This window comes from Nannospalax galili, unplaced genomic scaffold (genome assembly GCF_000622305.1).
Source record: "Nannospalax galili isolate Female #2095 unplaced genomic scaffold, S.galili_v1.0 scaffold456, whole genome shotgun sequence".
NCBI classification, from domain to species: domain Eukaryota; kingdom Metazoa; phylum Chordata; class Mammalia; order Rodentia; family Spalacidae; genus Nannospalax; species Nannospalax galili.
This window is the reverse complement of record NW_008337055.1, coordinates 1,230,208-1,257,138: the sequence shown is the minus strand read 5'-3', so window position 1 is coordinate 1,257,138 and position 26,931 is coordinate 1,230,208. Positions and strand designations below refer to the sequence as shown.

At 48.3% G+C, this 26,931-nt stretch overlaps 1 protein-coding gene across 3 annotated transcripts in view; it reads left to right on the top strand.

Moving 5' to 3' along the window:
* Window positions 1-7,503: 7,503 nt before the first annotated feature.
* Window positions 7,504-26,931, top strand: part of Carmil1 (capping protein regulator and myosin 1 linker 1) — a 295,091-nt gene continuing 275,663 nt past the window's right edge. For 2 of the 3 annotated variants that reach the window (XM_029563000.1, XM_008831899.3), the window contains exons 1-2: window positions 7,504-8,016; window positions 12,957-13,054. In XM_029563000.1, the coding sequence (XP_029418860.1) occupies window positions 7,977-8,016; window positions 12,957-13,054 (138 nt within the window). In that variant the 5' untranslated portion in view covers window positions 7,504-7,976. The remainder of the gene's footprint in view (window positions 8,017-12,956; window positions 13,055-26,931) is intronic. The other variant, XM_008831900.3, reaches the window with a different exon arrangement.

Genomic DNA, 26,931 nt, shown 5'->3' with positions numbered 1-26,931 from the left:
CAAAGCTTGGACGGAAAGCCTGGCTTCTCAGCGCTCATCTTGAGTCTGTCTCCTTTACTTAGGGGCAGGTTTCTGCTTGGTGCTGTCTACCTTCACTGTCTACTGGATTTGGAGTAACCTAGGCGATAAGCCTCTGGACCTGTTTTTAGAGTGTGTCTAGGGAGGTTTCATTGCAGGAAGACCCGCCCTCAATGTAGCTGAGTCCAGCCTGCGGGCTGCAGGAACAGAGGAACAGAGGAAAGAGTCAGCATTTCCCTCTCTGCTTCCCAACCGTGGACACAAGGTGAAGAGTAGCCCCGCCTCCTGTGGTCATGTCCAGCAGGTGGGACTGTGTCCCTCACACTCGGGGCCAGAACAAGCCTTTGCCCCCGCCACTTGCCTTTTCTCAGGTCTTTACTTACAGCAATGAGAGCAGTGATTAATACGCTAACCAATGACCAACCCATCGGCCACACAGGAGGCAGAGAGGTGAGTCACTGCTCCTAACCTTTCCTCTTGAATCACCTTGGGTCACTGAGCCAACAGACTGTGACAGGAACTGAGGATAACCCCCTAGCTTTGTGGAGCCTGCAGCAGACTGCCCTCAAGATAAGAGATAGAAATAATAATTCTCTATGCTGGAAGGCTACAGCCTGGAGCAACTTTTCTTCTAGGACCAAGGTTGGTCCCCACAGGGTAATGCTGGGGATTAACAGACTCTGGAGACAGGCAGGGCCATATCCTGACCAAAGTGTCCTCTATTTTAACCTAATGTTCACCTCTGGCAACCTTAAACCTGAGATAGAGTCCAACCCTGTTTCAAAACCAACAAGAACAACAAACTCTTAAGTCCCATAAAACTCCTGTTGGTGCCCCGTGGATGGAGCTGGGAATCAGCAGACCCCACTGATCTTTCTTCCCAGTGTGGACACACTGATTAAATCACCTCTCTCTGCTTTTCACCAGAGCCTGTCTCTTTAATTGGTAGATTGGGATGGGGGCTTGGCCTACTTTGCTGTGACTGTCAGAGCTGGGGCCTCTGCCCTAAAACCCCAGTTCCAGAGTCAGCCAAGTCCAATAGCCCAGGAGTCTAGCCCAGCACCCTAGGGGGTGGTAAAAATACTGTAGCAAAATGGCTGATGGCCTGGAAATCTCAAATTCTAGGTTCCAACTTGACTCAAGGGCAGTGTGCTTTGAATAAGTCCCTCCACAGGCCTAAATTTATTGTTTCACAGTGATAAAGAAATATTAGGGGCTGGAGAGATGGCTCAGTGGTTAAGAGCACTAGGCTGTCCTTACAGAAGACCTGGGTTTGGCTCTCAGCACCCACATGGCAGTTGTAACTCCAGTTCCAGGAGATCCGATGCCCGCATTGCAGGACATGGGTGCACTTACACACATGCAGGCCATATACACATACACATAAAATAAAAGTAATAAATAAATATATACATTTTCGGGGGGGGGTTCTTGAGACAGGGTCTCCCTGTAGCTCCAGCTGGCCTGGAACTCACTATGTAGACCAGGCTGGCCTTGAACTCACAGAGATCCACCTGCCTCTGCCTCCTGAGTGCTGGCATTAAAGATGTGTGCCACCACACCCGGCTAATATTTTTAAAAAGAAATATTAATTACATTTTCTGACTCAAGGAGCTCCTGGGTACCTTGGCTATGCCAAACCATCTCCTCACCTGTCCAGTCTGCTGTTCATTCATTGTTGGTACATGTACATTCAAAGAAGATGTTGTATTTGTATGAGTGGGGGATGGGAAGCATCCCGCTAGCTGTCCTCACCAGCTTCATTACCATCACCATAAGGAAGGGCTGCTGCAAATTGAGGCTCCGCAGTGCCCATTGAACTGCTCAAGTGTTCTTTGATGGAAAACCTTTTCATTCTTGCAAGCTTTACCTGGCACAGGAGTGGATGTTTCTGAATGAACACTGAGCTTTACCTGGCACAGGAGTGGATGTTTCTGAACGAACACTGAGCTCTACCTGGCACGGGAGTGGATGTTTCTGAACGAACACTGAGCTCTACCTGGCACGGGAGTGGATGTTTCTGAACGAATACTGAGCTCTACCTGGCATGGGAGTGGATGTTTCTGAATGAATACTGAGCTCTACCTGGCATGGGAGTGGATGTTTCTGAACGAATACTGAGCTCTACCTGGCATGGGAGTGGATGTTTCTGAACGAACACTGAGCTTTACCTGGCACGGGAGTGGATGTTTCTGAACGAATACTGAGCTCTACCTGGCACGGGAGTGGGTGTTTCTGAACGAATATTGAGCTGATTTTTCTCCTTTTTGCTCAGTGAGAGCTGCCATTTGGCGGTTCTGTTGTTAGTGTTATTAGGGAAAATGTCAAATGTAGGGAAGAAAATTTAAGGAATTTCATGAACCCGCAGCAGTGAAAATCAACCTTGGACCACTGGCTTCATCCTCACCTTATTCAACGCGACCTCCAACATCCTCTGTCCAAGCAAAGCTCAGATTGCATATAGTTTCGCTTGTAATGACTTTAAAGAACTGCTTGCTAGCCAGTCACCTTACTTGTCTTCTAAATTAATCTAAATAAACAAGTGTTTCTCCTCTAAACTGTCCCCTCCACAAGGTCTCACTTAGCCTTGGAATTTGTTCACTACTTAGAACTCTACATCTCCTGAGTACTGGGATTATAGACCAGGTATGAGCCACCACTTGCAGTTTAATGCTGTGCTGGAGATTAGACCCAGGGCTCTGGTCATGCCAGGCCAGTGTTCTACCAACTGAACTACATCCCGGCCCTTAAACTTCTTAGCGATATCCCCAAATTTAGTTTGTATCACAGACTTTTTTTTTTTTTTTTTTTTTTCCCGGGCTGAATCAGGCCCTGAGTCCTAGCTATTCCCCCCATGCCCAACTTTGTCACATCTGACAGTCTCCATCAACTCAATGAAAACTATGTTTTTTTTTTGAGATGGACTCCCTATGAACTCAGCTTGCCTGGAACTCAATATGTAGACCAGGCTGGCCACAGAGATCTGCCTTTCACTGCCTCCCAAGGGCTGGCTTTCAAGACAGGGTCTCTCTCTCTTTCTCTCTGGCCCAGGTGACCTGGAACTCAGTCTGGCTTTGAACTCATCCTCCTGTCTCAGCCTTCCAAGTATTGGAATTATAGGTATGAACTCCCACAAGCATCTTACACACTTTATAAAGGCCCTTAGTGAATGGTAGTTACTGGGTAGGAAACTGCTCTGGTAGGGGCCAGAGATACAGCTCAGTGGCAGAGAACTTATCTGATGTTGGCAAACCCCTGCTTTGCTTCCTAGCATCCCAACACAAGAAGACAGACAGACAGACAGACAGACAGACACACATACAGTTTGGGTTGGGTGGTGCTGCAGAGATGGTTAGTGGGTGGATGGAGGTGCTTGGCACCAATCCTGATGACCAGAGTTCAATCCCTGGGACCTACAAGATGCAGGGAGAAAGAACTCTTCAGTTGTCCTTGAACCTCCACATGTGCAGCATGGCTGTATACACAAGCATACACACACAAACACAATAAGATAAATAAATGCAATAAAATTTTTTTGAAAAGCTGTTGTTTCTAATGTTTCTGAATACCTTTCCCATTTTAAAGCTGGTTCTCGCTGGTTTAGGCAGGATCAGACAGTGGCCTAGGTAAGTTGGGTGCTTTTGAAGCTGGCTAACTTCTCTTTTTCTGTTTTGTCTCTGTGGGTTTAATCATTAGTGATAGTATTTTTTTTATTTTTAAATTTAAATTTTATGTGTATGAGTAGTATTGCCTGCATGTATGTGAGTGCACCTGTGTCGTGCAATGCCTTGGAGGTCAGAAGAGGGCTTCAGATTCCCCTGGAACTGGAGTTAAGGACGGTTCGTAGCCCCCATGTGGGTGCTGGTAATTGAACCTGGGTCCTCTGCAAGAGCAGTCAGTGCTCTTAACCACTGAGCCATCTCTTCAGCCCCAAGTGATAGTATTTTAAGTCATCATAAAACATTATTTTTAGCTCCGGGGGTGGTGGTGCAAGCCTTTAATCCAGCACTAGGGAGGCAGAGGTAGGCAGATCTCTGTGAGATAAAAGCCAGCCTGGTCTACATAGTGAGTTCCAGGCCAGCTGAGCAGCTGAGGCTACAGGGAGACCCTGTCTCAAAAAGACACACATAAGGGGCTGGAGAGATGGATATATATATATATATATATATTAGCAATTTTTTTAAGAATGTATTTTTCTCATAATGAAATATAAAATGTGCTATAGCGACACAAATGTTCATGTATGAATTTAAAATAAAAATCCAAACAATTTTCCAAATGAACTTTTTCACCCAGTATATGTTAAATTTATCTGTTTAGCACTTTTGAAGCTGAGGTGGGGCTGTAGCTCTGTGGTTGGGCACTTATCTAGAATATGCAAAGTTCTGGTTCAATCTCCAGCACAGCAGGAGAAAAAGGAAAGGAAATGCATGGTGACACTCCTGTAACCCTAGTCCTTTCGAGGTGGAGGCAGGAGACTTACCATGAGTTTGGGGCCAGTTTAGGCTACATAATGTTTTGTAAATTCAAGTTGAGGGCCAGGTCTGGTGTCTCCTGCTTGATCTGAGCATTGGGTAATTGGGGTAGGAGGATTATCATGAGTTTGAGGCCCAGCCTTGGCTACATAGTGAGTTCCAAGTCAGTCTAGTCTACAGAGTAAGGCTGTCTCGGAAAACAAACACCAAAATGAGTAACTCAAGTTTTAGGGGCTGGGGATGTAGCTCAGTTGGTGGTATGCTTGTCTCAGATGGAGAAGCCTGAGCTCCATTCTCAATGCATGTAAAGCAGGTATGGTGGTCCATGCAAGGCGGTGCATGCCTGTGATCCCAGCACTAGGGGTGGACACAAGAGAATTGGGAGCTCAAGATCATTCTTGGTTACAGAGTGAGTTTGAGGGCAGCCTGGGCTACATGATAGGAAGGGAGGGAGGGAGCCAGGGAGCCAGGGAAGCAGCAGAGTCCTGAGTCAGGATTTCCATTCCCTTTACCCTTCCACTTCTCCAGGTCAAAGAAGCAAAGATGTTTGTTCTTAATTTCACAAGTTCCCACATGGTGTAGAGCCTTCAGAGCTATTTTTGAAACATCATTGGTCTATCCCAGAAAAGCCCTGCTAAACCACATGTTTAAGAAAGGTGGTTTTGAGTGTTAACTTCCACTTACTACAGGGAAAAAATATTTAATGCATTGGGGAAACATGTAGTTTAAACAAATTGCCAGATTTATAAACAAATGGTTAGAGGCCTGAGGTATAAAGCTCAAAATAAGTAAAGTGTTTATTGAACATCTTCTTTACCCAAGCTGTTGAGGCTGGGGTATAGCTCACTCCTCTGGCAGTGAGCAAGGAGGGCCTGGGATCATCTCTCTCTCTCTCTCTCTCTCTCTCTCTCATACACACACACAGAGCCTGGGATGGTCAACTCCCCCTTCTCTCTCTCTCTCTCTCTCTCACACACACACACACTCACAGACATGCACAGGCACTTTTTACCCTTCTTGATTTCAACTCACCTACTGTCTAGTTAGGAACCAACCAATCATACCTTCCTGCCACCCAAATTCAGGACACTAGGGTTAAATAGTAAAACTCAACACACATTGAAGAAAGGAGGAAGTCCCTAAGTTTGGGTTTACAAGAGTGTTTCATTCTTAGGAATCTCAGAGATCTGCAAAGCACTGGAGAATTTTTACCAAGAAGGTACAGAGGATGGTTTTGCAAACAGACAAGAAGCAGATGGTACACAAGGAGTTTGGAGAGCTTGAAGTCAGCGGAATGGGGAGATGGCTCAGCAGTAAAGCCCCTGAGCCTGGCAACCTGAATTTGATCTCTGGAACCCAGGTAAATGTAGGACAGAACTGACTCTCACACGTTGTCCTCTGACCTCCAGACTCTCTCCCTCATGTGCACACAATAGCTTAAATTTTGAGAAAGAATGGAGCCCTGCTGAGTTGAGGGTGAGCCGGGTGGGAAGAGCCACTGGCTAACACCTGTTGTAGAGTCATCATTTTCATCACATCATCTGTTAACTACTTGCAAGAAATCTGGCTTCTTGATTTCTTCCTTCATAGGAGGAGGGGCTGGGGAGGACCGTTGAGCACTTACCTGAGATGCCAGCAGCTCCTGCCTGTACCTCCAAGCCAGGTGTATGTGATTCTACACTAATTGCCAGGAGCCTGGGAGGCTCTAGGTATATAGTGTGAAACTTATCTGAAAGGGGCACTCTATGTGTACAGCTGTGGGGAAGTCTTCATCCATGGAGAGGTACCTGGTTGCTTTGGGATCACCCTCACTCCTGTAAGTAACCCCTCATCAGTGAAATGTGTTCTCCAAGTTGGACTTTGGTGGAATGTACTTTGTGGTTGGAACCCCTATAAAGGTGGGGTAGACATTTGTTTACAGTTTCCCCAAGGGAAGAGTTCCCCAGCATCACCTTGGAGGAAATGCCAGACTAAAGGCTGAAGATGATTCTTAGCATTTTCACCGTCCACAGCAGCCTTTAAGACTAGTCTACCACCGAGCCTGAGCTCGGCAGCTCACATCTGTAGTCCCAGCACCGGGGAGGCCGAGGCAGGGACGGAAACCCAGGCTACGAGAGAGACAAACATAGAAAACAAAAACAAACCAAAACAACGTTAACAACAGAAAACGGGCCGCCAATGCTTGGGATTCCGTTTCTTCCCTTCCTCTCCTTTTTTTCTGGCCTTTAAAGACGGAACCTGGTTGGTCAGTCAGGGAGATGCCCAGCATTGAGGGATGAAAGCACACACAGGTTTGGCTGGTCCGGAAGTTGTCCCACTGGGACGCTGGATGACTTTGGTCAGGTAGAATCAGATTAAACAGCCGGAATATTCCGGGTTTTGAGAAGGACGTCTGACCCACCGAAAGTGCCCTGAGTGTCAAGGAGAGTCGGTGGCCAGCAAAAGGCATTTTCCCAGACGGCCTCTTTCTTTGCAAACCGCTGTACACCAGTATTTTCAGGCTGCGTAGCTCTCCATCACTAGAAATGAGAAATTAATAACGCGAGTGCGAGGACACCGTGGCTCAAGGAGGCCCGAGAGTCAGAAGTGCACGAAAGATTCCAGAAAGCGGCAGCTTCGGCGCGGACAGCTCAGCGGCAGCGGCGGGATCTGCAGCCTCAGGGCCTCCGGGTCCCTGGGCGCACCGGGATGGGCGCACCGGGGACTGGCCCAGGGCAGCTGCGGCGCACGCCGGCTCTCGTCGCCAGCAGCCAGCAGATGGCTCCCGGGCCCTGCGCAGCTCCATCAGCCCCTCTCCAGACGCAGGGCTTCGGTGGCTCGGGAGGGAGGGGGCGAGGAGGGGCTCCCGGCCCGTTGCCACCGCAGCAGCCCCGCTCCGCGTCGGTCCCCGGGCTGTACCCCGCGTCTACCCGAACGGACGCTGCTCTCGCGAGGCGAGGAGGAGACCCAGGAGGACCGAGAGGAGGAGCAGGAGCAGGAGGAGGAGCAGGAGCTGGAGCCCGGGAAGGAGAGAAGAAGGAGGAGCGGAGCCGGGGACCGAAGGGAGGGGGCCGGCCCGCCCCCGCCCAGCCCAGCCCAGCCCAGTCCGCTGGAGGCCGAGGCCAGCCGGGCCGCCCTGCCCGCGCCTTCCGCTTCACCTACGCCCAAGGTGCGGCGCGGAGGCCGGGCTGCGGAGGCGCCCGCCCGGGGAGGAGCCGCGGGGAGGAGCCGGCGCCGCAGCCGCCCGGCGCTGGGGCCCTGGAGCTGCGAGCCGAGCCGGCGGCATGTAGCAGCGGCCGTGGAGGCAGCTCGGATTTGCAACTCTTGGGATTTTCCTTTGGTCCTGCGGGCGCGCGGCAACCTTGGATCCACGCCCCGCCGCTCCGGCCCACTCCTCCCCTGCAAGCTGCAGTTCCCTCTTGGAAACATTGAGGGGTTCGGGGAAGCGCGCGGGGCCGTCAGTCAGCTTGGGACCCGCGATCCCCCCGCGCCCAGAGGGCAACCATGACCGACGACAGCTCCGATGTCCCCCGGGAGTTGATGGGTAAGCCTGGCGCAGTGGCCGACTGGCCATCTTCCTCTGCGCACGCCTCTCCTCCGCCTCCCTGCCCACCTCCGTCCTCCCACGGAGTCCCCGCGCTCCCCCGGGCTAGTGGCGTGAGGCAGGGTCTCCCGGGGCGCGGGGGAAGTTTGCTGGCCTGGTCGCTTCCAGAGCCCGGTGCAGAGAGAGGGGAGGGCGTGGGGAGCAATCGGGAACCCGGGAGGGGTCGTGCGGGTCACCAGGTCCAACCAGGTGGGCCAGGTTGGTAGAGGATGGGGCCGGAGGGGAACCCCATCCCGCGGCCCCAAACACTGGAAAGTCCGGGAAAGCCTAGCAGAGGGATGCCGGGCGAAAACACGGTAGGTCCCCTCGGGCACGTGCCGGGCACCCTCCAGGAAATAACCCGCCGGGACTGCGCGGCGCACTGACCTCACCCGGGGTGGAGGCGCCAGCCGGGTGTCAGGATTGCTCCTGACCAGGCGTGGCTTGGTGGAGCTAGCTGGGAGCGAGAGGGTTACCAGGCTGACGCAAACTCGAGCCAGGAAATGGAGGGTTAATGATAAAAGCCTTATTTTAAAATAATGATTAACCTACCGACCCCGCATCTCTTCCGGAGCCCGTGCGTGGCACCCTGGGAAAGGTGACCCATTATCTGAGGCCCTGGAGGGGGTCCCTCTCACTTTTGGGGTGGGGGAGAAGAGGGCAGGGCCTTGGGGTTTAACTTGACTACCTGCAAAGGTTAAGTGGCAGAGGGAAAACAGGCCGGGGAGTGTTGGGAAACCCAGCGACCATGCTGGTGTGGGGTATGCTGAGACGTACCCAGGTGAGCCTGTCAGTTCCGGCTTGTTTTGAGTCCCCGTGACCCGCCCGTATCCCCTGCGCACACCGCGCACCTAGCTAGGGTCAGGGTGATGGTTCTGAGGTACTGGCGAGGAGCGCACGCTCTCAGCGCTGTCCATCTCAGTCTCAGTCTGTGGAATTTGCACCGCACAGCAGCGGTGACAGGACTTTGTGACCCCTCGCATGAGGAACTGCTCGCCCGGCAGGTGAAACTTGGTGGAAAAAAGCTGTTGCTAGTTTTGTTCAGAACTCTGCGTCTGTTAAGAACGCAACCCAAACGCCACCACCACACATAAGAATGTGGTGCATTGGAGGGTCACATTCCAACGGCTCCAGGCCCCCGTCTCTCCCCCACCTGGCGGAGCCAGCCTGAGATAAGGCACCAACAAGTGGCCCATCCGGTTCTGGGTGTTTCCTGCACCCCACCCGGAAGAGGAAACTGACGCTGGAGGCTCTGGAGATGCCCCCAAGGGTGGTAGATTGTAAAGAAATTGTGTAGAGTTGTCCTGGAACCTGTTAATGAGACGTTCAGGTGACTTAGACTCAAGGTGAGGGATGGCGCTCCCAGATGCCGCAGTGCGCTTAGAAGTTGCATTTGATGCCTTCTGAAGTGGAATTTTATGTTTATCCTGTCTTGTGCTCTGGAGATTTTGGAAGGACGGTGGCTGGGAGGGCCCATCTCTGGCGAGACCGCTCCAGGGATCCCTCCATCACGTTTCAGTGATTTGCCTGATGGGATTTTTCTAGGCCTTTAATGGTCTAGTTCGGCCTGGGTGGGAAAGTGTCTGCACTTGCTGTTGGAACTCACAAGCGTTCTGATCTGTTCTAAGTGATACATTGTAAAGACCTTAGTGCACTCCCTTGAACTCCTCTCTCAAGGCATGCAGGCGATGCACTGTGCATCTTTCTGATTATGATTTTTCATTTATTTATTTTGAGACAGGGTCTTACTATGTAGCTGATTGGCCTGGAACTCACTGTGTAGACTGGGCTGGCCTCAAATTCACAGAGATCTACCTGCCTCTGTGCTGTGATTAAAGGCTACCACACTTAATATGATTTTTCTTTTGTGATATGTAGCCCAGGCTGGCCTCTAACTCACAGTGTAGTTGAGGCTCGTCTTGAACTCATGATCTTTGTGCATCCACCTTCTAGATTCTGGAATTAATAGGCATGTTTACCATTACCCAGCTGTGATTAAGAAGTAAATAAAGGCTCTTGTAGAACTTTTTGCTTTGTTTGAGACAGAATCTCAGCCTGTAGCCCAGGCTGGCCTTAAGCTATTGGTAGTCCTTGCCATCCCAGTCCCTTGAAGGCTGGGTTTACAGGTATGAACCACCACTTTTGTAGAACAACTTTAGAGGCCAAGAATAAAAATGTGTCACTCCTGTCAGCATCCAGAGAAGCTGCTGTGGTGGTTTGGAAGTGACTCTGTCTCTATCATGTGCATAGAATTTTAGCCTGCTCCCTTCATGCCTCCTAGTGCAGGTGGGGTAGCCTGTGATGGAGCCCCACCTCCCTCACTCCCCTGCTGAGACAGGAGCCCTACCCCCTCCACTCAGCCCGTGTCCTCTGCTTAATTCCCTCTCACTGCTGTTCCGGTGCCACCTCCTGTGCCTTGAGTCTGCGGCTCAGTGTCTCCAGGCTTTCCCCATGTGTTCCCAGTTAGTGAAATTTTCTCCCCTTTACTCAACCTGTACATAGTTGTTAAACAACACAATATACTTTATTTAATCTGTGTAGTCTAAAACATCTACTGAAACACATTGTAGGTAGTAAAAAGTTCTACACCTCAGTGCATCCATATCATACACCTCACTGGAAGCCAGCCTGTCTGTCTCCTGCACCTTCAGCTCAGACTCCCCTCCCCTCTGAAACCTCCACACCCACCTTGTGCAGATTTCATTTACTGGCACCGCTAGTAACATCCGCTAGATGGTTTGGGCTGCTCCCAGAGCTCTGAAAACTTAGAGGGAGTCTGGATTTCAAAGATAACTAGAATATTTCTAGGAGAATGGAACAAAGACATCCTAGAAAGAGAATACAGAGAAAATCCTGGCATTTTAAAAGGTGCGCTAGGGAGAACTGGGCTCTCAGATGTGTGAGGCGTGGAGCTGGACCTGTGAGACTTTGAACAGCACACCACCAGCTTTGGGCATTTCCTAAATTGACCATGTCTGTGTCCCAGAGTGTCTCACACTCTGGGGTTAGAAAAGTCGCTGTGGTTGGGCAGGCCAGGGGTCCAGACTTGAGAGTCAAAGGCCCTTCGAGCAGTCGTTCCCGGGGCTCAGATCTCTGTTCTGAGTAGATTTTGGGATACTTGATACCTGACTCACAGTGAGAGGAAGGAGTTGGAGATAAGGTGTCCAGTCCCTTGGAGGCCAGTGGGGAGGAAGCTGAGTTTGATTTGGGACTTGTTCAGATTGGGGAGGTCATGACAGTCAAAAAATCCAAACATAGACCTCTTCCAAAATTTCAAGCCTTTCGAGTCCCCTGCCTTGACATCCTGGGCTGTTTATTGTGCTTTGGTAATTTGGGGAGGGCCCTGCCCTGGCTATACCATTTGGTCTAGTCTTGTTTGGATACTTCTAGCTCCCAGCAGCCTCTGGGTTCAGCACAATGCTCTACAAATATCGTTTTTTGTCTTTTGTTTTATTGATACAAAGTCTTACACTATAGCTCAGCCTCACTGTGTAGCCCAGAGTAGCCCAAACCTGTGGTAATCTCCAGAACCTTCTTGCTTCAGCCTCCAAGTGCTGAGATTCAAGACCTGAGTCACCACATCTTGACAAATATTTTCTACAAGTCCGACTTGTTCTGAAGATTAGGGACGTACGCTGAAGGACTGTGTGAATTCTGACTTTCCTTATGGAGCTAAGCATATCCATGTACGCTGTGTGGGTCTTTTTCTTTCTGTGGGCCGGTGCTGACTTTCGAGCAAGATTATGCCGTGCCTTGCATGATATTAGGTCTTGTGTGTGTGTGTGTGTGTGTGTGGCGGGATCTTATGTAGCCCAGGCTGACCTCTAACTCCCTATGTAGTTGAGGCTGGCTTTGAACTCCTGATCTTTACCTTCATCTCTCAATACTGGGATTACCAGTGTGTGCCACTACCTCCAGCCCTGTCATGTGTTTTTCCCCTCAAATATTTATTTTTATTGTTATTTTTAATTTAAAAATATTTTATTTTATTTCATGTGTATGAGTATATTGCCTGCATGTGTGTAAGTGCGCCCCTGTCATGCAGTTCTTGCAGAGGAGGTCAGAAGAGGGCATCGGATCCCCTGGAACTGGAGTTATAGACAGTTGTTAGCTACCATGTGGGTGCAGGAATTCAAACCTGGGTGCTCTGCAAGAGTAACCAGTACTCTTAACTGCTGAACTATCTCTCCAGCCCCTATTTTTATTATTTTTAATTATATGTGTATTTGTTGACGTGTGGGTATGTACTTCTGCATGAATGCGCCCATGGAGGTCAGAGGCATGAGATCCCCTGGACCTGGAGTTAAAGGCTGTTGTGAGCTGCCTGATGTGGGTGCTGGGAACTGAATTCAGCGTCTCTGCAAAGAACAGTACACACTCTTTGTTGTTTTTTTGAGACGGGGTCTCACTATGTAATTCTGGCTGGCCTAGAACTCACTCTGTAGATCAGGCTGACCTCAGACTCAGAGATCCAGCTACATCTGCTTTAGTAGTGCTGGGACTAAAGGTGTGTGCTACCACACCCGGCTGTGTATTAAATTCTTGATAGCAGAGGCTGGGGTGTAGAAGCACTTGCCTATTGTGTCCAAGGGCCTGGGATCAATCCCCCCCCGCCCCCCCCCAAAAAAACCCAGTAAATTTGGCTTGGTGATCCATGCTCAGAGGGAGTCCTGCCTTCTTGGGAGGCTGATGCAGGAAGATTACAAGCCTGTGGGATAAAATAAGAGCCTGTCTCAAAACGAGAACCTGTTGATGGCTGATAACCTCTAGACTTGTTAACCAAGCAGAAGGAAGGGAAGCACACAGAAGCAGCTCCACCCCACCAGCTCTGCCCTAACACTTTTTTTTCTTACTAAGCAAAGAATATAATGAAACTTTCTTTCTTTCTTTCTTTCTTTCAGAAAGCATAAGGGATGTTATTGGCAGAAAGATCAAAATCTCAGTGAAGAAGAAAGTAAAGTTGGAAGTGAAGGGGGACCGAGTGGAGAACAAAGTGCTGGTGAGCGCCTTGGTTATTTTCATGAAGTTTGCAAGCAAAGCGTCCTCTCCGTCTGCCGTGTCTCACGCAGCATTCAATCTGGTAGTGGATGCTGACTGGTAACCAGTCTTAGTGGATGCTGACTGGTAACCAGTCTTAGTGGATGCTGACTGGTAACCAGTCTTAGATTCCCGGGACTCTTTCTTTGTTGGAAGTTAAAAAGTTAAGGTCATTTGAAGTTTTGAGATGAAGCGTTCCACTTGCATTGCTGAGCTGTAACTGCCGCATTCAGGTCAGCGCCTGCATCCCTGTTGTTCTCTTTGCTGTGGTGGCTGCAGATGGAGGATTTTAAGGACTCCAGGTCTCATTAGTTTAAGGACACTTTCTCTTGAATCATAAGGGTTGATGACTCTGAGTCATAAGGGTTGATCACCTGCCCAAGGGATTGGAAAAGTTGCTCGTTTCTAGACCCAGTGTCACTGTGTTGCTGTAATTGGACTTGTGTTTTCTCTAATTTGTCAGTGGAGTTACCGGGTGAGGATTTGCCCCTCTGTGGCCAGCAGTGGCTGACAGGACCACGGCTGTGGGATGTTACTTGTTTCTCCACTGGGATTATGACAAGTCTAATTTGAGTTCGGGTGAGAAGCTGGGGATGGCGGCTCATGTCTGTAATCCCAGGACTTGGGAAACTGAGACAGAAGGAGTGCCTTGAATTCGTGGCCATTCCTGGAGTCCCAGGCCAGCCTAGACTAACATGTGAGACCCTATCTCGAAAAGAGAACCCCACTCCACCTCCTAAAGACCCCAAGATGAGTGAAGAGTTTTAAAAAAATATTTACCAAATTTTATTTTGTGTATATGAATTTATTACCTGCATGTGTGTAAGTGTACCTGTGTTGTGCAATGCCCATGGAAGTCAGAAATGGGATCCCTTGGGACTGGAGTTGGTTAGTTTCCATGTGAGTGAACCTGGGTCCTCTAAGAGTAGTCATCACTATTAACCGCTGAGCCATCTCTCTAGCACTTTGAAGAGTTTTTTGGAGGTCTTCTTATTGTACCCCTGTCTGGTTCCTAATTTGTAACCGTCCCTCTGCCTCAGGCTTCTGAGTACTTAAATTATAGGCATGTCCCACCACAGCCAGCATGCCAATATTTTTCAGTATTTTGTTATGGAAAGTTGCAAACATGCAGAATTAGAGAACAGTACTATATTGAATCTGAATTTCTCATTCAGCTTCAGTAACTTTTACTGTCTTGCCAATATTGCTCATTTATCTATCCCCCTGTTACAGATTTCTTTCCCTAGCATATTTTAAAACAAATCTTGAGCATATGGCATTGAAAGAGACTATTTCTAATATTCCATTTCTTCAGTTGAATTGGCTGCAAAAATCAGTGTCTTTCTGATAACATCTGTATTAAGAATCAAATAGAGAGCCGAGCGTGGTGGCGCAGGCCTGTAGTCCAGCACTTGGGAGGCAGGGGCAGGTGGATCTCTATGTGATCAAGGCCAGCCTGGTCTACATAGTGAGTTCCAGGACAGCTGGGGCTACAGGGAGACCCTGTGTCAAAAAGACAAAAAAAAAAAAAAGGACTAGAATTTCCCACTCAGGATGTGTGGTTGTCTTTGTTGGTGATTGTGCCTTTGACAGAGAACTTTTGCTTCTCTGCTGCACAATTTGGATGGTGAGGGCAGGGGAATGGGAACGCTCTGGTGACTGTCGCCCCGCAGCAGAATGAGTTCTGTGGACTGTACACCCATAGCTCACGACATCGATAGGGGACATGGTTGATGCTCTCTTCTGCTTTACAGAGCTTTATGTAAAAAGTCGGTTTCCTTAAATTGCCGTTTTCCTTAAGGTTGTTCAACTGTTGGGTTGTACATCTTTGGAGATGCTAGTGTAGAGAGACGAATGTTGCCGTCATTTTTATAGAAATTGAACCCATTACTAAGACTCTGGAATATGTTTTTTTTTTTGGTGTTACAGGGTCTCATGTAACCCATACTCAACATCAAACTTCCTGTGGAGGCACTGGGTACCATGTTCCTCCTGCCTTCGGCTCTTGAGTGCCAGGATTATCTCATGTGTCACCATATCGTACTGTAATTTTATTTTATTTATTTTAGTGCTGGGATTTGACCCCAGGGCCGTGGTAATCAAATGCTCTCCTACTAAACTACATCCCCAGCTCCCACATGGTTTTATTTTTAGAGTAACAGTATAGAATGGAAACCAGCTCTACATAACACAAACATCAAGGAGCGTTTGTTACAGTCTGAAGGGTGACCCTTGGGATTGCTTGGTGTGGGTGCTCTTCATTACGTAAGCTGAGAATGAGCCACACCGTGGTTAAAATATAAATAGCTATGATAAAGACTGGCGTGGTGGCTCAAGCCTTTAATCCCAGCATGAGGAGGGCAGAGGCAGGCAGATCTCTGGGTTTGAGGTCAGCCTGGTCTACATAGTGAGTTCCAGGCCAGTTGGGGCTACAGGGAGACTGTGTTTCAGAAGACCAAACAAACAAACAAACAAACCAAATAACGATGATTAAGACCAGGATGCAGGTCAGTGGTAGAGGCCTGTGTGCACAAAGCCCTGGGTGCAGCCCACAGCACTGTGGAAATAAATGGAACTAGGTAGGATGACTGCTTCATGTTAAAGAGTGTTTGACTCATCTTAATATTAGCTGGAGTTCATGAAAATTGCAACCAAATTATAAATGTATTTGAATGGAAACATTTATCTCCCCAAATCTGGAATCTCAGAGGTGTCTAGAAGTTTGGTGGGAACTGGTGGCTCTTCTTTACTTAAGGTCCGCCTTTTTCCAACGGCCTTCAGTTCAGGTTTGAGCAACGATGGTCCAAAAAGTAACTGTCACATTTTGATTTTGGAGTTTTCAATTTGAGAAATTAATTATCATTCTATTCAAAAAGATTATTAGTGAGTGGGCTTAATATTTATCCATTTTTTTGTTGTGTGTGTTACATGTGGGGCTGCATGCCTGTGAGTGTGTGGGTGCTACCTGGAGCCAGAAGGAGGACATAGGGTGTGTTCTTCTGTTGATCTTGAGGCAGGGTCTGCCCCTGAATCTGAATTGAATGAAGCTCTCTGTTTTAGTTAGGCTGCCTGGCCACTGAGCTTCCAGGTTCCTTCTGTCTCTGTCCTCCAACACTGGGGCTACTGCCAGGCCTGGCTTTTTACGTGGGTGTTGGGGATTTGAATTCGCTCTTATCCACTGAGCAGGCTCCCAAGCCCCCATTTACGCTTTTCTTGCTTGGTTGTAGGTTTTTGAGTTAGGGTCTCTGTAACCCTGGCTGGCCTTGAACTCTCAGCAGAGTCCCACTGCCTCAGCCTCCGGAGTGCTGGGCTGACTGAGCATACTGGCTAATGTTTTGAGAACACTGGTAAGTACTTGGTGCTGTGCTGAGTTCTTCCAGCTGCACCTTCTGCCCCACAACTTGTGGGGAAGGCATACTTTTTGTATCTTTTTATAGATGAAGAAATTGAGATTTACAGGGGCTAAAGTAACTTGCCTCAAGGCTGTCCCAGTTCCTGGCAAAGCTGGGATTTGAACCCAGATCTTTTGTACTCAGAACCTGTCTTTGCCTCTGCTTGTTCAGTGGCTGCTGAATTCACTGGCAGAGGACGGTGGTTTTAAAAGGCTCAGCACTTCCGCCTTTGACCTGACTGCCTAACACATTCATTTGCTCCCTTTTTATTGACACTGATGGTCTGACCCAGGTTGTGTGCGGTCTCACTCCCTGAGGTCCCAGCTGACAGAGTAGTGTTGAAGGAAGCAGGTAGCCAGGCAGTGGAGTGAGATGTGCTTTAAAGAAAGGATGACAGACATGGTGAGAGACAGGGACCTGCAGGGGCCACTTCCGGAAGGAGGTGAAGCCTAAACTCTCCTCTGTCAGACAGGTCAGCACGGTAAGAGTGGGGACCAGTTCCTAGCAGAAGGGAACTGGAAGTGCCTGGAAGCCAAAGGGAGCTCAGCGGCTGGGTCAGGTGGAGAATGAGCCTGTCTGCAGGTCTCTTATCAAATGAAGGTCAGGACTGGTTAAGCGGGTCTCTTCTTACCACCGTTTTGAGATCCTCACATGAACTTTATTCTCCAGGGAGGCCTCGGGGCCCTGTGGTGAAGGACTCAAGGTTCTAGCTGCAGCTCTGCAACTCTGTGATGTTAGTAGCCTGTGCTCTCTACGAAGCAGGAATTGTAAGCAGTAGCTGTGCCTCTGCCTCGCCCTGCGTACTGAGTGGCATGTGTGTAAATACAGGTTAGCGCAATGCCCAGCGCACAGCAAACACCTAATACATTGCGATGCAAGAGGAACCAAGGGACCCGCTCTGCATTCTCCTTTGTCAGTGACCAGTGTTCCACTGAGGGCCTGGGTTGTCAGGCCAAGAGGATTCATTCATAGTTGGTGACACCTTAGCAGGCTAGAGGGCCAGAGACCAGGTCCCAAGGTTTGCTCTGGTCCAGTGAAATAAAACGTGGTAGGGTGTTTCAGGGAAGGAAAATTCTGTGCTCACATAAATTTGGCAGTTGGGGTGTTAACGGTAAGTCAGCCTGTCAGCCTAATGACATTAATATCCCTCTGCACATTGGAAATTTTAACAAATGAAGTAGGCTTGGGTTCCAAACTCACTTGTTCAGACAGGCTAATGATATAGGCTGGGAAACTGAGGCAGGCCAGACCCAAGCTCTGGGAAGTTTAAAGTCTCTCATTTAATAGGCTCTCATTTGGAGTGTTCTCTTAGACAGTCGCCCCCCCCCCCTCATTTTTTTTTCCTTTTGAGACAAGGTCTCACTATGTAGACTGGCTGGCCTTGAGCTCACTAAATCCTTTAACCTGAGTTTTCCCAGTGGGGAGTGGGCCCTCTGAGGTCACAGTGTGTGCCATGCCCTTGGCAGCCAAGTTCCTTACTCTTCTGTCTTAGACCCTGTGTTTTAGCCTGTGGCTTACTCATTTACTAATTGAATTTTTACCCAGTATTTGTAGTATGTGAACTTTCAAAAGGTGTATTTTTTAGAACTTAAACTTTTCACTTATTTTAGGTTTATACAGTTAAATGATACAGAGGCCCTTCTTGTACCCTCTATCTAGTTTCCCCTGTCTTGTAAAATTGTGTATATTATATCACCACTGAGTTCCTGACATGGAGGGACTGTATGGATTTTATGAACTGTAGATTTCCATCAACAGTAACCCTCACAGTAGCCCAGGCTGGCCTTGAACTTGCTATATAGTGGTGGTGCTGACCTTGAACTCTGGATTCTTCCGCCTTCGTCTCCCCAGTGCTAAGACCTCTAGTCTGTTCTTTCTACAACACTGTCACTTCAAACACAGAACATTGTTGTGTGGTAGTTCAGGCTTGTAATCCTAGTATGTGGACTGCTGAGGCAGGAGTTACCTCCTGTTTGGGGCCTAGACCCGATCTGAAAACAGTTTACATAAATCAATCATGCGGTATGTGTCTGAGGGTTGGCTTTTCTTACTCATCTTGTGTCCAGCTGCTCTGGCTGTTGGTTGTTACCTTTTTGCTGGAGACTGGTCTGCAGTAATAATACCTAGTCTATAGTCTGTCTGTTGATGGACTCCTGGGTTGTTTCCAGTTTTTCCTGTTAGGACTGAAATGGATTGTGGACATTCCTGAACAGTTCTGTGTAAATGCACACCTGTATTTCTTGTGGTAAATGCCAGGGATTCCAGTTGCTGGTTTGCATGGGAATTGTTTTACTAGAGCTGGTACGCTTTCCCATGACGGCCGTACCATTATGTAGTCTCACGTGAGCGATCCAGTTTTTCTAGATCCTTGGTGGCAGTTGGTTCTGCATCTGGACCTTTTCTTTTTTCATTGGGGCTGATGGTTGAAAGAAAAAAAAACCCCAACTCTGTGAGAGGGACCAAGGGCCCGGTGGGGTCCTCCCAGCCGCATCTGCCAAGGCTTGTCTGGGGCTCAGGTGTGGCACGCTTCTCTAGGATGGTGGCCTGGAGGTGGGCACAAGTCCAGTTCTGGTCTCAGTGTGGATCACAGTTCTATTCTGGATTCAGGCTCCATGATTTTTGCTAAGTCTGTGTCCTTACACCTTTTGTGGAAGGAAGTGGAGCCAAAACAAGACTCTGTCCCTCCCTCTAACCCTTCCTCCCCTCCCTCTTTACCTCCCCAATTCCTTCATTTTTTTGAGATAGGGTCTCATGTATCTCAGGCTTGTCTCCAACTTGCTGTGTTGCCAAGGATGGCCTTGAGCTCCTTCCCGCCTCCACCTCCTCAGGGTTGAGATTACAGTCTGTCTGCTAGCTCAGTTTAAAGTTTAGAGTTGTTTGTTCATTGGAATCCTTTATGTATTTTCTTAACTTGGCTGTTACATATCCTCTGAGCATCTTTTTTCTGTCTTGTCTTTCCCTCCTTCTTTCCTTTCCTGTAGTGTTTTTGGGATAGGGTCTCTGTATGTACCCCAGGCAGCCCTCAAACTCTGGAACGCGCAGCCTCCTGAGTGCTAGGATCATTGGTGTGGAATCCCTGCATACTGTGTCCCTCTTCAGTATTTTACTTAGGCTTGATTAGAGTGATGTAAGTTAACTTTTATTTAGTTAAAAATTTATTTTTTGGGGGGAGGGTCATGTTACAGGGTCTCACTCTGAAGCCCAACTTTACCTCAGACGTACCGAGATCCTCCTTCCTCTAACTTTTAAAACATTGAGAACTCTGAGACTGTTACCTTGGCTATGTCGTTGGTGTCTATTCCCAGAGTGTTAGGTGGCACTGCTGTCCTCCGCTCAAAGTATAAGCTCCTACCTGTGTCTGTAATTCTTTTCTCAACAAAGGGGAATATATCTGATAAGTTTTATAAGCATTTGCCAGCTTAATGTGTTGTGAATTGTTTTAAATCTCAGATACACTGCAGTTTGGAAACGGTTGCTCTTTCACACCAAGGCCATGTTTTTCGTGGCTGGCTTGTTTAATGTTTCCTGCCTTGCCTCCCTGGCTCCCAGTTTGATACAATAGTATTCCCCATGTCATGTCACTTTCCGTACAGATGGAAACCATCCTGTACTGTGAAGTCAGGATGGCCAATGAGCCCCACACATTAAAAAAAAATCTAGCAGTAACTTTAAAAAACAACATGATTCTTTATTGCCCCATGAAGGAACAATGTTTGAAGAATATATCTTGTGACAGACTGGTGGTGTAGGCCTTTAATCCCAGTATTTGGGAGATGGGCCAGGCTCTGTGAGTTCCAGGCCAGCCTGGTCTACATAATAGGTTCTAGGCTGGAACTACGGAGTGAGGTACTGTCTCAAAAAAGAAAGCACGTTTTTCAAGTTCATAGTTTAAACTTCACACAGTGAGGCTGTCCCTGCCTCTGTCCCCCAGTGCTGGAAATTGAACTCAGGGCTTGAATATGCTGGGCAGGGGCTCTGCCACTGAGCCACACCCCCCGGCCCAGGAATCCTGTTTTGGTGAACAAGTTGGAAAGACATAAAAAGAGAAACTGGAGTCTGTTTTGGCTGATAGGAAGAGAGACTCCCTTTCAGCAGCGGAGCAGGGTTTAAGACTGGCTGCTGATCATCTTTCAGTGCCAGTGATGGGTGTGGAAGCTGTACTCTGAGCTCAGCACCAAAGTGGGTTATCCTGACAATGCACCTCATGTCCTCGTTGATCTGATATGTTAAATTGAGTATAACCTGTTAGGCTTTGGGTATTGACGTCTTAGTCCTGGAGCTCAAATAGATGTTGGAATGAAATTTGTATCTGTGGTTTACAGACTGCAGAGGTTCCTGAAGAGAGCTGTTGGAATGCCACTGTGCTAGGCCCAGGGTTAAGTTAGCCCCTCCTCAAGGCTGGGGACAGTCAGGTGACTTGAACAGTCTCCTGTGTACAGCAGCTTTTCAGGGTCACTTACCATTCAGTGAGCAGGTGATTTTCAAAGCACCTGGGTGAAGTTACAGTGCTGTAGAAAGCTGAGCTTCAGAAAACAGCAGCCACACTGAACTGATCCTCATGTGGGTATCAGAGGCAGGCGTTTGATGCCAAGGATCCTGGCCCAAGTTCTGGGAAACTCAAAAGAAAAGACGCCATGTTGGAGTGTTTCACAATTTACCTGGATTCAAAACTGGTCAGCGCCCACCTGGCCTCTCTCTGGGTAGGGAGTGGGGTGTGGCCCTGGCTGCCCCACTTTCCCAGGATACTATTGAACCTGCCACCTGAGCTTTACATTCTGCTTCTGGTCCCAAGTGCCCCAGTTTCCTCTGTAGTTAGCACTGCCTGTGAGAGTCAAATGACCTTGGGCAAGGAAACTGTTGGACATATACCCACCCGCCTGGTGTAGCTTTTCATCGTTTTAAAGACCATTTTTCCAGCCTCTGGGATTGGGGCTCCCTGGGAACAGGGCATTTGGGTAAAATGTATCAGGGAGGAGGGCTTCTGAGGAGCCTGTGGCTAGGGTATGAAAGGGACATTGTGTTAAGCCGAGGGGCCAAGAGAGCTCACCAAAACAGGGAATGTATGGGGAGAGCTCTTTTGTATGTGTGGTTATAAAATGGTTACCGAGGACACAAAAAAGCATTATGAAAGTGTACTGTACCACTTCCCAGTTTCGTCGGGAACTCTGGTTGTTATGGTAGATGGAAAGCTGTAACAATGATCTGTTCTGTGTTTGAGCAAGGGCGTCTCATTCTGTAGCCAAGGCTGGTTTGGAACCCGCTTTGGGCCTCAAATTTGTGGCAATCCTCCTGCCTCAGCTTCTGAAGTGCTGGGATTACAGGAGCAAACCACCATGCCTGGCTTTTTATTTAGGGGTGGGGGTAGTCTTTAAGCCCACAAGTTAAAGGGCAGCCTGGTGTGTATTGGAGACTTTATCTTTAGAAAAGAAAAGGAGAAAGAAGAAAGAAAGAAAGAAAGAAAGAGAAGCCAGAGCTGGAGACAGCTCAGCAGGTGGTGCACTTTCTTACGTAGCGTGCACAAAGTCCTGGCCTCCATCTCAGTACCACATAAGCCTGGGGTGGTGATACATGACTATAATCTCAGCCTGGGGGAGGTCGAGGCAGAGGGTGAGAAGGTCAAGGTCATCTTCAGCTACATTGCGAGCTCCTGCCAGCCTGGACTACAGGAGACCCTGTCTTCAAAAGCTAAGTAAAAAGCCAGGCAAGGTGGCTTGCTCCCGGCGTGGAGAGGAGACGGGAATCCTGGGGCTCACTGGCCAGCCAGCAGCCTATTTGTGGAGTTCAGGTCAAGAAGATGTCTTGTCTCAAAAAACAAGGTGGATGGCACTTGAGGAACGGCACCAGAGGCCAGCCTCTGACACACGCACGCACGCACGCACGCATGCATGCACGCACACACACACACCCCTTCACACATGTGCACTCCCCACACTAACATACACACAATATAGAAACAATTCCTTTGCCTGTAACTAAATTTTAAAAAGAAAATAAACAATAAAAAAATTAGATTGGTATATAAAGGGCATAATTTAGACAACATCTTTTCTAAGGATGGAATTGAGAGCCTTTTCTATGCTAGGCCAGCATTCTGATGACCTAAATCCCCAATGTTTTTTTTTTAATTTTTTATTTTTGAGACAGGGTCTCACTATGTAGCCCAGGCTGGCACCAGGCTCACAGAGATCACAGGCCTCCCTCTGCTTCCTGAGTGCTGGGATTAAAGGTGTGTGCCACCAGTCCCGACAGCTGTTAAAGTTTTTTAAATTTAATCTTTTTTTTGAGATGGGGTCTTACTCTGTAGCCTGGACTGGTGTAGCTCAGGCTGTCCTTGGCTCACAGTCCTCCTGCCTCAGCCTCCCCAGTGCTAGGATGAGTCACACCTGGCAGAACTCCGGCATACCTTAAAACGGGCTCTGAGTGGTATGTTGTGATTTCTTTTTAAAATTTCACTTTGGTGGTCAGCTTTTGACAGGAACTCACATCTTGTTAGTTTGAATTTCTTTTTTAAAAAAATACTATTTTATGTGTATGCGTGTATTGCCTGCATGTATATAAGGACACCCAAGTCATGCAATGCCTATGGAGGTTGGAAGACTGCATCAGATCCCCTGGAACTGGAGTTGTGAACGGCTGTTAGCGGCCATGTGGGTGCTGGGAATCTAACTCGGATCATCTGTAAAAGCAGTAAGTGCTCTTAACCGCTGAGGCATCTCTCCAGCCCCTAGGTTGAACTGGGGTGCTGCATTGGCCCCTGTGGGGCTATATCGTAAAATGTGTTCCTGGTCGTCAAATGATCTAGTGCACACATCCACATATTTATTTCTCTCAGAGAAATTTCTGGAAGGGGATTACTATGGGGCAGGCATTTAAAGGACCTGATTGTTATCCAGGAAGTCTCAATAGAGAATAATTCTAGTTTATTTTAGTTTTATTTATTTATTTGTTTTTTGGTTTTTTTGAGACAGGGTCTCCCTGTAGCCCAAGCTGGCCAGGAACTCGCTATGTAGACCAGGCTGGACTTGAACTCACAGAGATCTGCCTGCCTCTGCCTCCCGAGTGCTGGGATTAAAGGCGTGCGCCCAGGGGGTTTTAATTTTTTAAAATACTTAGCAGGCCAGGCGAGGTGCCACACGCCTTTAATCCCAGCACTCAGGAGGCAGAGGCAGGCGGATCTCTGTGAGTTCAAGCCTAGCCTGGTCTACATAGCGAGTTCCTGGCCAGCTTGGGCTACAGGGAGACACTGTCTCAAAGATACCAAAAAAAAAAGAGAAAAAAAATTAAAATAAAATACTTAGCAGAGCTGATCTTTGCCCCTTGGTCCCTCTCTCTGGAAGCAAACTTCATTGGATTTAGAATCGTTTCAGATCTGCCTGTGTGAGTTCTTCCAGAAGTTATCAGGGGTGGAGAACATGTGGGGTGTCATACCTCCAGATGTCGGTCTAGAGTCACAACTCTTGGGTGCCACTGACTTGGTGCTGTTCCTTCCCGTGGGCTCTGCTGAGGTATGAGGTTGTATCATATGACTTAGACTTTTGCCCTGGTCTTAAGGCTTTCTTGCCTTGGGTCTTTGAATGCTCTGGTAAATGATAGTGAGTGGACTTGCAAATGATAAGGTGCCTGGCACCTTTATTAGGTGAAGCACACTTTATCAGGTGAGCACCATGAGCACATGTGCATATGGAGCCAGACCAGTGTCTTAAATCATTTCGTATCAGGGTGGAAGGAGATGCTGTCTTTTTCCCGTGGTTCACCTGTGTGGCTAAGACTCTGAAATCCTATGTTCCTATCCCAGTCTGTCAGAAGCTTCAGGGTCCCCTTTCTTCATTCTCGTTTACCTTCACTTCCTGACTTTTTCCCATCACTTTTTGCTTGGGGTGGGGGTGGGGGTGGTACAGGTACCTGCTGATTCCTTCATGATCCAGCTGGTCTTGCTTAGGCCTACCCTTTCAACACTGCCGTTGTGGATGACTTTGTGTAGCAATGACTTTCCTGTCAAGACAGGCAGGTAGGGGTAGGGGCTGGGGACGTAGCTCAGAGGTAGAGCTCCTGTCTAGAATCCCCCAGTAAGGGGCTGGGGGCATGGCTCAGTGGTGGAGTGGTGACTTACCATGTGAGAGGCTTGCGTTCCGCAGTACTAACTACCCCACACCAACAGCGCAAGCACACAGGACTTTCCGATTCCAGAGTATATTAGTTAAGGTTCTCAGAACTGATGGAGGGACTATGTATTAAAAGGGGGTTTATTAGATTGGCTTATAGTACATCTTGGGTAGTTGACAATGGCTGCATCACACTGGAGAGACTGAGAATCTGGCAGTCGCTCAGTTTATGACTGCACGTTCTGGCACTGAAGGCCTGGAGGATTCCTAGAGAGCAACTGGTCTTCAGTCTATGTTGGAAGCCAGAAGAAGCCGACCCTGACATCAGTGAGGAATGCAGTGGTGGCAGCATCAGGATAGATGAACTTGCCGTAGGTGAAGATAAGCAGCTTCCGTCTTCTGTGTTCATGTTCGTCTGCGTTGCCACCACAGCCAGCGACGGCTTTCCCACTTCAGATAATCTGATCAAGAAAGCCGCTCACTGGTGTGCCAGGCGGTTTGCCTTGTAGTTCATTACCCAGTCAGGTTGACAACCAAGATTGCCCATCGCACAGGGTGCCACGCTTTCAGTCACTCTGTGGAGGAAAGAGAACCTGATGTGGGCCGGTGGGCTTGGCCAAGTGCAAACCCTTCTGAGGTCAGTTAAGGCAGGTCTCTGCTCTTCTGTGGGCGCAGCATGGCTCTTGTTGAATCCCAGTTGAAGAATGGCTGGTTGGAGTCCAGGCAGGTTGGATGAGGTGTTATCAGAGAACACTTTGTTCTCCTGAATCCTTCTATCCTGATCAGTTAGTACCCAGCTCCACTAAGAACCTCCAGCCAAGGCATGGGCTGGAATGGCCATCGGTGCCTTTTGTTTTGCTAAGCTTTAGACTGTTGAGCTGGCCATCCTCCTTCTGACCCCTGTGGAGATCTGCTCTTCACCTGAATCCTCAGCACTGGGTCAATGCTGCAGGTCAGGGAATCAGTCATGTTGGCCTCTAAGCATCAGGCACTCTGTGTTTCCAGGATGATGGCCCTCACCCCAGCAGAGGGATATAAGCACCGAGCTTTTTCCTGGGTTTCCACTGGTGGCTCTTAGGCTCCTGCTAAGAATTTACCTCCTCTGAGTTCAGTTTTTGTTAATTAATTTAAATCCATGGACCAAGTTCCTTTTTAGTAGTTTGCCTATTTTTTAAAAACATATTTTATTTATTATTTCTATGTGTATATGTGTATTGCCTGCATGTAGATAAGTGCACCTGTGCCATGAAGTGCCCATGGAGGACAGAAGAGGGTGTTGGATCCCCTGGAACTGGAGTTGAGGACAGTTGTTAGCTGCCATGTGGGTGCTGGGATTCGAACCTGGGTCTTCTGCAGGAACAGCCAGTGTTCTTAACTGCTGAGCCATTTCTCCAGCCCCCAGTAGTTTGCCTTTTTTTTTTTTGGTTTTTTTGAGACAGGGTCTCCCTGTGGCCCCAGCTGCCCTGGAACTCACGATGTAGACCAGGCTGGCCTTGAACTCACAGGGATCCACCTGCCTCTGCCTCCCAGTGCTGGGATTAAAGGCATGTGCCACCACACCCAGCTAGTTTGCTTTTTTAAAAAAAGAAAATTTAGAGTTTAGTCTGTGACTATCATTGTGTAAAAGTATTTGTTTCAAGTGTTTGCAGCTCCTGTTCAATTTTATTTGCATTCTTTCTCTTTCGTCCATTTATTTTTATTTAGTTTTTGGGGTGCTGGGCAGTGACCTACAACCTCACATGTGACCTCAGCTTTGAGCAACAGCAGCAGCTTCCATTTCTTCATTTTACACCTCTATTTCTTGAGTGACTTCCTCTGTGTTTTGGGTATGTCGGGCCAGGATGCAATCCCCAGACTGTCAGGCAAGAGACACTATGAGCTTTGTTACCTGACTTCCTCATTTGTAAGATGAGTGTATTTGCAGCATGTTGTTTGTTTTGAGAATTAAACAACACATTGCATATAAAATATTTTAAAATTGGGCTGGAGAGATGGTGCAGCAGTTAAGAGCACTTACTGGTCTTGCAGAGGACCTGGGTTTGGTTCTCAGCACCCACATGGCTGCTCACAACTGTCCTTCCAGTTCCAGGGGATTTGGTGCCCTCTTCTGACCTTTGCAGGTATTGCACTCACATGGTACACTTCCATTCATGCAGGCAAAACACTCATACACATAAAATAAGTAAAATTAAAAAAAAAAAAATTTAGGGGCTGGAGAGATGGCCCAGCGGTTAAGAACACTGGTTGTTCTTGCAGAAGACCCAGGTTTGAATCCCAGTACCCACATGGCCCCTAACAAGTGTCTGTAACTCCAGTCCCAGGGGATCCAACAGACTTCACAGGTA